Source organism: Stegodyphus dumicola, chromosome 2, assembly GCF_044657685.1.
Source record: "Stegodyphus dumicola isolate Sdum_Otavi_A_Nest chromosome 2, ASM4465768v1".
Taxonomy (NCBI): Eukaryota; Metazoa; Arthropoda; class Arachnida; order Araneae; family Eresidae; genus Stegodyphus; species Stegodyphus dumicola.
Window position 1 is genome coordinate 181,912,807 of NC_140769.1, and position 13,987 is coordinate 181,926,793.

The 13,987-nt window shown below is 29.7% G+C and overlaps 1 protein-coding gene across 1 annotated transcript in view; it reads right to left on the bottom strand.

Annotated features, from left to right (window-relative positions):
* The window catches only part of LOC118196420 (uncharacterized), a 53,720-nt gene extending 41,372 nt beyond the window's left edge, over positions 1–12,348 (bottom strand). Inside the window, exon 1 of the mRNA XM_035367875.2 lies at positions 12,230–12,348. Coding sequence (XP_035223766.1) covers positions 12,230–12,250 — 21 coding nt within the window. The 5' untranslated portion in view covers positions 12,251–12,348. The remainder of the gene's footprint in view (positions 1–12,229) is intronic.
* Positions 12,349–13,987: the final 1,639 nt, after the last annotated feature.

The window sequence follows — 13,987 nt, forward strand, 5'->3', positions numbered from 1 at the left end:
GATAGATAATTAAAACAAATGTGAATTTCAGTTGTACGATCGCTCAGTTAGCAAATCAGTTACACGCTAATCATATCTTAAGGATAAATTTAAAATGTTATTTTACATAGAAAGGCAACATTTTACATAGAATCTTTAAATTGTCTCGAAGAAGTTTAAGATCTGATATTTTGTGAAATGAAAACACTCATCTATATTGTCAGGGAGATAAAAACACGGTAGCGTAACATAACGGTGCAAAACTTTTAGAGAGATTCCGTTAATAATGTTTTGAACGCCAATAAATGAATTCTTTTTAAACCTAATTGATTAATTTTGTAATCAATTTTGCTTATAATCACATTATGTGAAACATCGTCACATTTGGTATTGACAACTTGTTTCACTCATGACAACAAACTGCAGCGAAACTGCGTTGCTTCCAGGATCTGGGGATTTTTCAAACAATGCATATTTTGGAAGTTTCCTCCTATGAAAAACATAAAACAGTTATAAAGTCTGAACACAAATTCATGAAAATATATTAAGCCAATAACTAGAACTCTGCATTTGCATTCGAAAGATTAACAAAACCTTAGTAAATAAATGTACGAATGGTGGTAAAATGTAAACATCTAATCTTTACCATAGACAAGTAGGTGTCAAAAGCATTGTATTGATTCTGAACGGCTGTACTCGGCGGCAGTAATCCAGAAATGAATATGTCTTCTTCTTCCTCCAATGACATAAAACGACTTTCGGATGGACAGATTTTATGTGCATTACTCGATGTACACATGAATGACAAACATGTAAAACTTATCCGAGTTTCCAATCCAAACTACTCGTATAAAAATTGACTCGTTAACCAGTACACAAGCTAAGGTAAACAGGTATGTTCAATATGCCATATAAACAGGAACCAGTTGCAGAAGTTTAATTACAGCGTAAAGTTTGACTGGATTATAACATCAGAAAGTTAGCAGCTTGTTCCAGCTTCGATAATCACACAGGGCTATCCTAATTGGACCTAATTAATTGTTCTTCTTGTCATGTATAAATTCCATTTTCTTTTCACATTCTCTACGAAATAAGGTATCAGGTATTTTCTCTCTCCTTTCTGCATGCCTATGTGTTTTAACGGTAGCACACTCGGCGTGTATTCGAGAGGTCCAGGTTTGAGTCCCGGGGAGGGCATTGCTCATTTTTCATGTCTTCTTCAAAATAACATAATTTCACTACAAGGATTATTTTGACTATCGCAAATGCCTTAGATTAAGGACCTTTTACGGAAATATCATTTCCCAACAAATTATCTACTTCTATTCATGTAATATAAGCCCTTGTGTGACGTAATTTACCTTATATTTTACAGTAAGTTGAAGTATGAAGTATGAAGTACAGTAGTATGAAGAACTTCCTTTTTCTTATCGTAAGCTTGGTTCCATTTAATTTTATTGCAATATTTTTTTATGAAAATTACAATTATATTTCCCATTAACCGTTTATGCCTATGAAATATCATTAATTATGTTCACTTATGTAAAACGTGAGAAAATTTACATAAAACAAACATTGGTTAATATCGTGTCAGTTTCATATTACACTTGCAATCATGGCTAATTCTAAAATACACTAGATGGTGTTGCGTGCAATGTGTAAGAAGGAATTACAAATCAATATGAACTATGTAAACATTCAAATGACAATGAAAGTATCGTGAAATTATTACCGCTTTATTTACTTTTGACTCTTTTAGTTAATCAGGCATTCATTATTGAAGTACATATGACATGAAAAGAAATTACAGTTCAGTAGTACGTGCTGTGAAATCAGTAGAAATGCAACGTCACAAACTCCAAAAACGGTGTATAGTAGGGGATATAAAGATATTACATGAAGCTATTAAATAAGCGATATTGTAATTTTAGTATCGGTACCCGTATTAGCAAGACAAAACTATCGTTTTGTACCTGAATACAAATGAAACTCATAATAAAGCTAAATGAAGCCGTGCTTGCTATATCATATCAACTGAAGGATATTGCACATTTCTACTTGAAGTTAACTGAATACCAGCTATTTGTAGCAATAAAAAACACTGTGTTGAAAAACGTAAGATATTGTACAAATATTTATTTTCCCGAAAACGCTGTATCTACTTAAGGAATTTTTTTAAAAATTTTTAATAATTAAGAATATGATATTATTGCTCAAATCCACATAACTCCTAGCAAAAATTAAACTGCAGTAAGATTAATGCATGTTTGAAGAAAGAAATAATAGTTAAAACTGTAATAATAAGTAAGTAATACTGCTAAAATTTTCCGTGTTAAAACTATAACTGTACGGCACAGCAACTTTTTTGTCATAATATTCGTAGAAAACGTTCCAGAATTTGAAATCATAAACACCAAATGTTAGTGATACAATACCAACAAGAATAATCGTATGTTGCGTAAATCTGCAGAGCTATAGTTTTGAAGGTTAACTTTCTTCTTCAGATGCAGGGGTGAAAATGGCGAATAGAGAACATGTGCTCACGCGATAAAAAATGAAGAAAAAATTTTCAGCTAAGAAAAAGAAAACAAAGTCACTAAAAAGGGAAATAAACTACAGGTTAAAGTTGAAGTTAAAGACGCATAAGAAGTGAGATTGTTAACCAAAACTGAATTTTATTTTACTTGTATGTGAATCTAAAACGCCTCTAGAAAATCTAAATATCTACCAGAAGATGTTTTTGAACAGTTTTGACTGCAGAGAAACTGAAATTTATTTTCTGGCTAAGTGTTGAACTATAGGGGATTTATGAGTTTTCCCCCCTCTAATATATGGCTCATGCTTCTAAGTGCGAAATTTGAAAGTTCTCCTGGTTTGACCAGTATATGTTAAATCACATTGGCACCAGGAATTAGCATCCGGAATGGGGTCTTTGATCACAGAACTGCGAATTTTACTGGTAAGAGGAAAGATTTATAAGTTAAACTTCTTTAAAATATATGCAATTTTATAATTATTCGACCGAAAAAAGTTGTTTTTGCTTTAATTATTAAGCAAATATTATCTCGCTAAAATAAAAAAAAAACTATTGTCAATCACCTTTACGATAAGACCTTTTATTTATATTCCAAATTAAGACAGTACTTTATCAGTGTAATGAGAATCAGCCACTTCATGATAATCTCTACTATTTCCTGCGATTTCGGTGCTTTCAGTGGTAACAAACTTAAACGAAATTTTTATCATGAGCATAATAAAGACTTCATATAATTATACCAGCCATATAGTGACTGTTATATTTTGTACTTTGAAAATTTCTTTCAAACTTTCTCATATCTATATACTTTCGTCTGATCAAAAGTGAAACTTAATTACGATAACAACATTCTACAGCACATAAACAGAAATCGATATATTTCTCTTCATTGCGTTAGAAATGCTTTTACAATCTTTCCGTTTGTCATATCTCACAACATTACATAACACTCCCACAGTTTTAATTATCCGCTCGATCTTGCAATCCTTTGTTCTTCCACTCACGATAAATTTTATGATATTATTTTTCTTAGAACCTTTTACTTTTAGTTCAATGAAGCAAGTAAATTTAATACAGTTAATTTATGCATAAAATGCCATTTCACTTTCTTTGTTATTGTATGAAATTCTACCTTTATTAGCTGGGGAACCCATAACTTCCTTGTCCTTAAAAAGTGGCATTATCAGTTAAGTTATGGCAATGGTACTCATTCTTTCTTGGCATTTATTCCCTATTCGTTAGATGAGTAATTAAAAAAAAATGCTTTAAAATGTTTTAGCCATTCAACTTAAAAGTTTCAGAAAAATAATTTATCAAAGTATATGTTAATAATTTAATAAATGCGCAAACGTTTTCTATATGTGTGTATGGTGTGCGTGTGCATGTATATACATATGTATATTAAAAAAATAATTTTAATTATTGATTAGCAATTGAATATTAATTCAAAACTAAAACATAAATTATACTAAAACTTATACTTTAAATTTAGTTATGGAAAACGATAACGCCTTGTATGTATATTTGTTTACTGCCTAGAATTATGCTACAATTTATACTGTTAATTCTGTTTAAATAGCCTTGTTAAATACACATTTAGGACGCTGTAATTTTAAAATTTGTTTTCAGTGCATGTCTTAAAACTCTCTATGACCAGAAACAAGTTACGAAGATGTCAAAGATGTCGAAGAAAGTCGCTTCCTATTTGGAAATACGTCAGTGATCAAGATAAGCATCGGTTTGTTTTAGAAATTAAATTTTCGAATGCGAGCACTTGAAATGGTACTCTGATTGAGTGCTGTTTCAAGTCCCAATACGTCTGATAGATTCGAGACTCAATGAGCATGATACCATTTTTTCTCTAAATTTTTAGTAGTTATATCAACTTTAAAAGTACTGAGATTTGCCGAATATTTTAACTGTAGCCAGATTAAAGAAGAATACAGATCTGCTCTTTTCTTTAATCTGTACAGCACTTCAACAAATAAATATTTTATATTCAGAACATTAAGAGATATTCCACGTAATTTAGATAAAGAACATTTAATTAAATGAAAGCTTATATAAAGGAATATCGAATACATTTTTATCTCGTATAAATGAAAATCTCGAATATAATATGTATTTACTTTCAGCTTCTAACTGACACCTAGTAAAACGGCAGGGTTTTTTAAAAAATAATATATTATTCGTTTTGCGTTATTATACAGAAAGTTTTCCTGCATAAATTTATATTAGTTTTTAAGTAAATGACAGTCATTTATTAAGCAATTTCGAGCTTCTCTCTATGACTTTTATTTCAAATGTCCTGCGTCTGATGCTTTGACAGTTTATTTTCAATTTAAAATAATACATCATCAAAACAACTTTCATGTTATGTCAAACTCTTTACTTATTTCTTTTAAATACAATCGTTTTTGGAAGAATTAATCTAATAAAATAATAACTAAATCCACCTACGTTTATTTGGAAAGCAAGCTACGAGAATTTGCCTGTGTTATGAGTGAAAAATTGTTAGAGTGTAATAAAAATTTCGAAAGAAAAGATCGCTTAACCATCCGAGCGTTACGGAGTTAGCCCTGAAATTTCACAGTTGCTTAGAATGTTATGAATAAATTTTATTTTCTTAATTATATTTAAAAAATGATCCTTTCACTTTGTACACTGCGAAAAAAAGGGACAGTTCTATATCTCCCGTTCTACTGGGCCGATTGACGAAATTCAACTTGTGGTTTTCAGGTCTCGAAAGCGCGACTTGGGACATGTACATTAGATTTATATATAGCATTGTTCTAATATAGGTATTTTGACATAACGTACCAATTTTTTTCCATATTTTGATTCTACGACTCAAATTATGCCTAGATATAAAATTTTGTAAACTTTGGTGCAACATTTACAGAGAAATTCAATAATTTATATTGGCGCATTTTTTTCAGTTTGCGCCAAGAATAATTCACTTGCCAAACTTTTTAATATATGACAACCAATTTTCGTTTCCCTTCCACTATGCCGAAGCGGAAAAGAGGCACCTCGTTCCTACCTTTTTACATTGTTCATGAGCGGAAAAAAAAGTCACATCGTTCTACTTTCAAATAATTTTAGCAAAAGTGTCTAAACCACATTTGATGTCTTATGGCTTTCAACAAATATGTCAAATTTCAAAACACGCCAATATATAAATTCACGTACATCTTCCGAAATTATGAATAAAAAACTGTAATTTTTTGCAGTTATGCTTAGAAATACGTCTACTTTAAGAAGATGGCAAAACTTTTACAGCTTATAATACAAAATATTTTTCGAGAAATTTATTAAAATTATTTAAAAATAAAAATTTTAAAAATAAAGCCTAAAAAATTGATAAATTTTATTTGGAATGAACCTGAACTTCGAAGTGTGAAAGGAAAAATCATGTAAGTTTAATAAAAAAAGAGAGATTAATAAATATATACCAAACTCAATTAACATTGAGAGTTAAAATTTTGAGAGTTAATTTTTTAAAAATCTACTCGTGCGATTTTTATAAAACTTGGTAGCTTGGCGTAATTTGAGTCGTAGAATCGAAATACGGAAAGAAATTGGTATGGTATTTCAGCAAAAGTCCGATTTTGGGGCAAAATACCTATATTAGAACAATGCTGTATATAAATCTAATACATATCCTAAGTCGCGCTTTTGAGACATGAAAGACGCAAGTTTAATTTCGTCAATCGGCATGTATTTGCATGCATTGCAATATGCAAGAACGGGAGATGTAGAACTTCCCCTCCTTTTTTTGCGCAGTGTACATTGATTTCTTTTCTTTTATACATCCTAACTGAAATCGGATGCATTAAAAGTTCGAAGAAATTTTCATGTGTAATGAATAATAAAAGCCAGGAATTTTCCTTCCGTAAAGCTGAGAGGGACTGATTTGTTGGTCATGTAACGCTCTACAGAAATACCATAATAAAAAATAAAAACTATGAGATGATATGGCCCAAAGCTATATGGACAAATGTTTACTACAAACACTCAAATGATTCTATGAATATTCATGATTTTTATTCCAAAAGTATACGCATCTTTGTATCAGTATCAAAAAGGCAACGGAAAAATTTAAAAATTTTTCCAACATTAACATTATACGGTATCGCCAGCAACGGGCGCCATATAGAAAGTTTCTAAAAGCTTTTTGGAACATAATATACTTAAACGCTTCCTTGGCGGCCGAATACAGTATCCTAATTAGTATTCTAATTCTATTACGTGGAAATATTGTCCGAAAAGTATAGGTTTCATGTACAATAATTGCTGATATGGCTGCAAATAACACAGTACAGCGTTTTAATTAAAGGAGGAAGAGAAATTGCTTCTAATAATGAAAAAAATTGGATTTGCAGTTACGGCATCTGCTTTATAAATTACAAATAAAACTAATGTTCCACGAGTAATAGAGGGTGAAAAAATAAGCGCTATGATATTAATTTTTCTAGAATGTTCTAAGAACTAAATACATGCAAAATAATAATGAGTAAGATTCACATCTTACTCATAATTATTTTTGCATATATTTAGGAAAAAAGACTTGTAAGATTACTATGATTATTTTAATTAATCAGTTATTGTGATTTAGATCTTTACTATCACCTCTCCTTTCCGCTTCCTCAGAAGAATGTAAATCAGTTTGAGAATGTTCAAGATAAGGGTTTTAGATCGTAAGAAAGATCATGTTTCTGCCTCTCGAGACCACCTTACTAGGTTTCGCTGGCTCTTATAAAATTGTAATTCTTTGGGTTGCGTTATGGCCGCCGACATTTAAATTATTACTCCTGTGCGAAGTTTAGGCAACTTCGCGTTATATCAGTTTGTATAATCTTCGGTTGCTAAACATACTTTTGAAAATGATTGTTGCTTTAAGTTACGTTGCTACAAGTGGTGGTTTACCTTATCAAGCACGAGAAATGCGTTTTACGTTCATGTTCTGACTTTATAAAAAGGTTTGTTTAAAAACCTTTCCCAGACTTTCTTGTTATTCCAGACATAGCGATAATTCGCTTTACGTCTATTAGGAGCTTGATGCTAGTTTATGCTACCAAAGAAAACTAAACTCGTGTTTGTGTATGAAAGGTTGTTTATGAAAAGGAAAATATTAAATCATACATAATTTTCATAGATACGGGTGTTCATTTTATTAACTCATTTAAAATTTTAATAACTTAACTGAGAATTATATAACAAATATTATATACGCCTAATTTTACTAATATGTTAAGCATTCCATTTTTACTAAACGTTTTAGTACTAGCTAACTCATATTCACGTCTAACGGCATTTTTTTCTGCTCTGATTATTTTCTTTTTTTACCAGAATTTCATGCTCATCAATTTAAGTTTTAATCTGTCATGCAGGAAGTTATTTTATTATCATAAAATCATTTTTTAAATGAAAGATTTACTTTTCGAAATGATGTTTTTCAGTGCCGCCGCATAATATCTGCAACATTTGAGATAACTTTAAAATATTTAACATGCATAAATATAAATAAAAGGAAATATAATTATGAAGATACATAGAAAGGGAATAAAGCGAAATATTTTTTGAATATTTAATGTTTAGTATTTTTATAAAATAAGACTAACTAAAATGTTCTAGTTCGAATAATTAAACTGAATCATAATATTTCTGCGTATCATGTTCACGGGATATTCAAAGCTCAATACCGTAAAATAATTCGAAAGTATGAAACATCAGCTATTCATAAAATTATTTTTAAAAATACTTTAATTTAATTCAATTGAAAATTATTTTTCCCTTACTGATATCATATTTACTAAGCTTAAAAAATTGTATCTCTATATGCATCAAGTAATTTTTGAAGAATTCTTAACTTTATCTTAATTCTTAACAGTTTGCCTTTTACATGAAAAAAAAATTTCTGAAGCTTTCAAAATAATTACATAGTTAAACTATTATTAAATGAAAGTTTCAAATTTAAAAAGAACCAAATCAGTCCTAATGAGAATACAATTAAAATTTATGTAACGGAAATGGAAAAATGGAATATATAAAGTAGACTGAAGTATATATAGAAAAGGCAAAAGGTGGAAATTCAATGTCTTAATTTTACAAAATTAAAATAACATTTATGGTTGTTTCTAAGCATTGAAAAGAAAACTTAACATATAGATAAATTATACTGTACTTTAATCATGTATCCGACTGAATCCTTTCCCTTTTCTTTTACCACGAAAAACATTTTACTTGTTAAAATGAAGATTTTTAAAAAAAATCTTGTTTATTGTGATTATATATACAAAACACCATCTTGTCTAAAACATTTTAAATTTTTTTAATTATTTTTCTTCTATAAAAATTCCAGTTTTTGATACAAATCAGTAAAATTTATGCAATTTCAAAAACCTTATCGTTTTTTAAATATTTATTTTATTAAATTTATTCCTTTATGTGACTTTTCTCGAATGAGGTACTAGGCTGTTTGATATGATGATAACTAAGATAATCCATGAGAATATCGAACTATGCAGATTGCTAACTAAGATCAATGGAAATTATAATAAAATATTTTAATTAAAATATGCATGTTTATATCAATTTTAATAGATTAAAATTTAGATTCCCTCAAAATACCATTTCCCTAAAATTTGTATTTTGTGCCTTCAAATTCAATATTGAAAATAGTTGTGTGTGATTCTGTAAAAATTCATGAAATCCGTTTTGAGTTATAGTACTTGAAATCTATACGAAGTCTATGCGAAAATATATTTTCTTAAAAATCGATTTTAAATTGTAAGCTATTCTAAGTACATATATCTTAATTAAAATATTAGATCCTTTCATATGACACGGAATCCCTTTCTTATCATCTTAAAGCGATCACTTTCATCCTTTTTCTCTCCACTTTACGGAATTTAACTTTCAGATGTCACTTAGTATTTTTTTTCTGATAGACTTTGTCGTCAGTAAGGAATATTGCTTAGAGTGAGTAATGCATTCATTAATAAGAGTTCTGAATTTTTGTCTAATAAAAGGTCCATAAATCACACGTAGGATATTTAATACAGAAAAAATACCTTGAAACTGTTTATTAATATATGACCGAATATACACATTCACCCATGGTAAATGACTCAAATTGAATTAAATTTTTCTGCTTTCAGTTTCTTAGAAACAACCCTTAAATTCTCAATAGAATTTTGTATTTTACATTTTCAATGGTGTTTTGTCATATAACTTAAATTTAGATGTTTTATAAAATTAACTATGCTTTCTGGCACGCATTTAAAATGTCTTTCTAATTTTTCCTACGCATGTGATTGATATATCTTAATACTTGCTGTAAGATTTCTTTTCACATTCTGCATGCACGCACTGATTTATACCTGAATATATATTACAAAGAACTGTCTAAATAGCTCTATATTTTGCACATAAATTATTCGTTTGCATGGAATATTGTAAGTTTCGAATTTCTTAGTTAGTTTTAGAACAAATTTCTTAAATTTTTAACTTTGTAAAAAAGCATTTCATATCTTTCTGAATATCTGTAACTTCTCTTTATTTTGTAATACTATTTTCTCCATATACATCTTTCACTGTTAAATAAATAGTCTTTAGAATAAACGAAACACGTGATAAATGATCTGAAGGACGGATACTTACAACTGTTTTGACAGTTTTCATCAAGCATTAAATCTCTTAGAATTACCTTTCTATTTATCTTAGAACCAAAAAAAGACAGGTTTAAAAAGATCAAGTTTTACATAGTTTAATAGAAAACAAACCAAATAGATATTTTCACCAAAAATCTCCTTTTCTGAGAATTTTATACCCCATCTTGCCAAAAGAGCATTTTGTGTTGCTGTAAAGTTTTTGCATTGAAACAATCTAATATTACAAGTATTAGTAAATATTTCCTTTAATGCTTGTTTTAATGTAAAATAAAAATATAATTTATTCTATTATATTTTTTAGTTACTATAAATTTGCTTTAAGTATTAGGTATGAGTATTTATACTAATTGAATGAGCATACGTATTGATTAACATATTAAATAATATTAATTTAAAATTTTATTTAATTTTATATTATAATTTTAAATCTTAAATCTGAGTAATATTTACTAATCTACATAAATATAATTTGCTAGAAAACAAGTTTGCAAATTTAGCATTTTTTACCTATTGAAAAATACTAAGTGTTTAGAATTCCATTGAACTAGAACTGGAGAAAGAGCACCAGATTGGTGCTTTCAGAATTGCTTCACCTCAGACTCTCTTTTTAAAACAAAGTTTTTTCCCCAAATCCTTACCAAAAATTCTCAGCGAGAATTAGTACGAGAATTTCAATATAAGTGAATATGTTGAATTAAGGATCTAATGAAAAATAAGTAAAAAAGTATTTTATTAATTCTATTGACCTCCGACCTTTTAATCCAGTTCTTAATTACTAGCAGATAAAGTTACATATATTTCTGTTCCAAAGATAATTATTTGCGCCTTTCTCAAAGGTGAACTGTTTGAACTATATTCGGAAAATCTTCATGTACTCTTAATTAGAATGGATAATTTTAAGACTGACTAGGTTTACTTTTTTAGTTTGTCAAGAAAGTTAGTCGTGAGATATACAAAAAGTGCCCAACAAATGCATGTTACTTAATCTAAAAACCTTAACTAAAAACACTACACACATTATTAAGTCATAACGCCGATAGATAGTGGGAGCTGTCCGCCAAACTCTGATGAATACCACTTTTATTTACTTTTTCTAGGTAGCATCAGATTTGCCGCACAGTTCACGCGTCATGTCTCGGCTTTTTGGCTTGTGGTCTTATAGAAATTCTATTTATAAGCATTTATCTGCTTTTGATAGTATGCCACTGAAAATGTATGTTCCAATTCAATATATACAGAAGCTTATATTAAATGCTTAATAAAACTGTTATTCGTCCAGAAACGTACATATACTCAGGTGAAAGAAATGTATTCAATATTTCTTCAAACTTGAATAACGTGCAAAACAGTGTATCTGTTTTCAATATGTCTTCAATATTGAAGACATATTGAAAACAGACACACTTTTATTACACACTGTGTCTAGACATTTTTCAGTTTCATTTTCATTATGTGCCTGCTCAGAACAACAACCTCAGAAGGGTAGTCTTGGTTTAGTCCTGTTTTTGCTTTTAAATAATCCTTAAACACGTGACGAACTTTTATTCTTGATATTCTGTGCTCACTTTTGCGCTAGAATTCAAAATCTTATGTTTTGCAAAACGAAAATCACATTTTGCATCAGGGGAAAGAAGTAAAACGTTGCAAATAGTAGCCGTAAGGGCAGTAGCTATCTCATTCCTGTCTAAATATCTTATAAGATATCCTTACTGCACTTAAGATATACTAAATTTGTAATAAAAGTAATATTTTGAAAACTTATATATAAATACTTATTTAAAGCAAAAAATTGCTGTAACAGAAAGATGCATTCATTTAATTATTTAAATTAAATTTCTGTTGATTATATTTTATAAAATATGCTCAAAATATGCTAAAAGAGATAAAATATGCTTTCTGACTCATTTAAAAATAAAATTGAATTAAATAATGCAACAATAATTGAAATAACAAATACTAACAAAACTAGGAAAGACTTGTAAAACAATTCGAATTTGCAATAACTTGGTTATAAGGAAACAAACATGAAAACACTTACTCGTGCTGAAAGAATCCACATGCATCGTCAAAACCCGCGCCATAGCATGAGAACACAAGAAGCTCGACTGAATGAAAATCCGAACTTCCCATCTCCGCGGTGAATCTCCTGACGTCATGAACTACGTGTTGCTCAGATCACGTGGGAGTACGGCAATTGATTTGGCGCAAAAGTGTGCAGAAACGCTTTAGGAGATGAATAGAAAACAATGGTCATGAACAGTTAGTTACACACGTATGAAATAGGAAAAGTGTTGATCAATAGCAAATATTTTGGCTTTTCCTCCTTTTAGCAAAATTTTATATGTATAATAATCTGAGTCTCAAATAGACCACAGGGGGTACTGAAAGACTGCTGCACTGCTTTAATGACACTCTAGCAGAGAAACTTGTTTTACAGTAAACATATTAGAAAACAAAAATAATAATGTAAAAAACTTGTATATTCCCTGGCATTAAAATTCTCTTCCTTTAAAATTGTATTTATATAATTTGGGGCAGGGGATTTCCAAAAAAACTTAATACTTCATAAAAAATTAGCAAATATTCGCATATTCGCAGTCTTTTTTTTTTTTTTTTTTTTTTTTTTTTTTTTTTTTTTCATCTAGCGTACTAGATGAGAATTGAGACTTAGAATACATGAGTTCTATTATATTTTAAAGAAAATTTTGTTTAATTTTTATTTGATATCAAAACAATTTTACTTATTTAAAATGAAGCTTAAATTTACGTTTCTCGAAATTTTCTTACAATATTCATTCCACTTGTTTTCTCCTTCCTTTCCGCGTGCCTTCGTGTGTAACTGGAAGCATGCTGGAAAAGTATTACGGGGGTCCAGAATTTGAATCCCGGCGAAGGCATTGCACAATTTCACTTTTCTTGCATCAATAAAACCTAATGACTTTACAAGTGGTACCCGAACTAAAAGGTGGTGGACGATAATTCGCACCACCAGGATTTGGCAGTTGGGTCCCCTAATACCCAGTCACCCTTTAAAGGAAGGAGAATATAAGGTATTTTCTCCCTGCTTTCTCAATGTCCTCGAGGTATAAATGGAAGCTCGCTGGACGCGTATTCGAGATTTCCGGATTTCGAATCCCGGTGGCATATTTCACAAGTGCACATCTGTGTAGCCACCGAGGGAGTGGCTTCTAGGATGGACCAATGAGCATCCAGTAATATTTCTGTCGTGTCACATGACCTTTCGCACGCTTTAAAGTTTAGGCAAGATGATTGAAAATATTTTGCCACGCAATTTTCTGTACAAAATTCTGTACATCGTCTATTTCTTCTGAAAATTTTCATTCCGAAGCTAGATCAAATATAAGCAATTCTGAAGATTTCACTACCTGGTTGAAAGAATTTGAAATAAATACAAACACATGTTGGATACTCCGCAAAAATATACATGCGAAATATTACTTAATAAGTGATAAATAAGACGAAAGAAATATGTGATACACATCCGAGCCCAAATGCTATCTGTACATAAAACTATGCATATGAGAAAAATATTGACACCAGTTATATATGTAAATAGAAGTCAGTACTTTTTATTTCAGTCCATATGAAAAAGATGTTCTATAATAATAACCAATGCAGAATTTCAAAGTGAGCTTTACTAATTTGCATTTAGTGTGTTAAATTTCAGATTTAATAACTGCTCACTCTTAAATGTACTGTCTACAGAAGAAATACTCATCAAACAGAATGAATTTCTCTATTCACAACGAATATATTCAATTTATTCCCATATAAC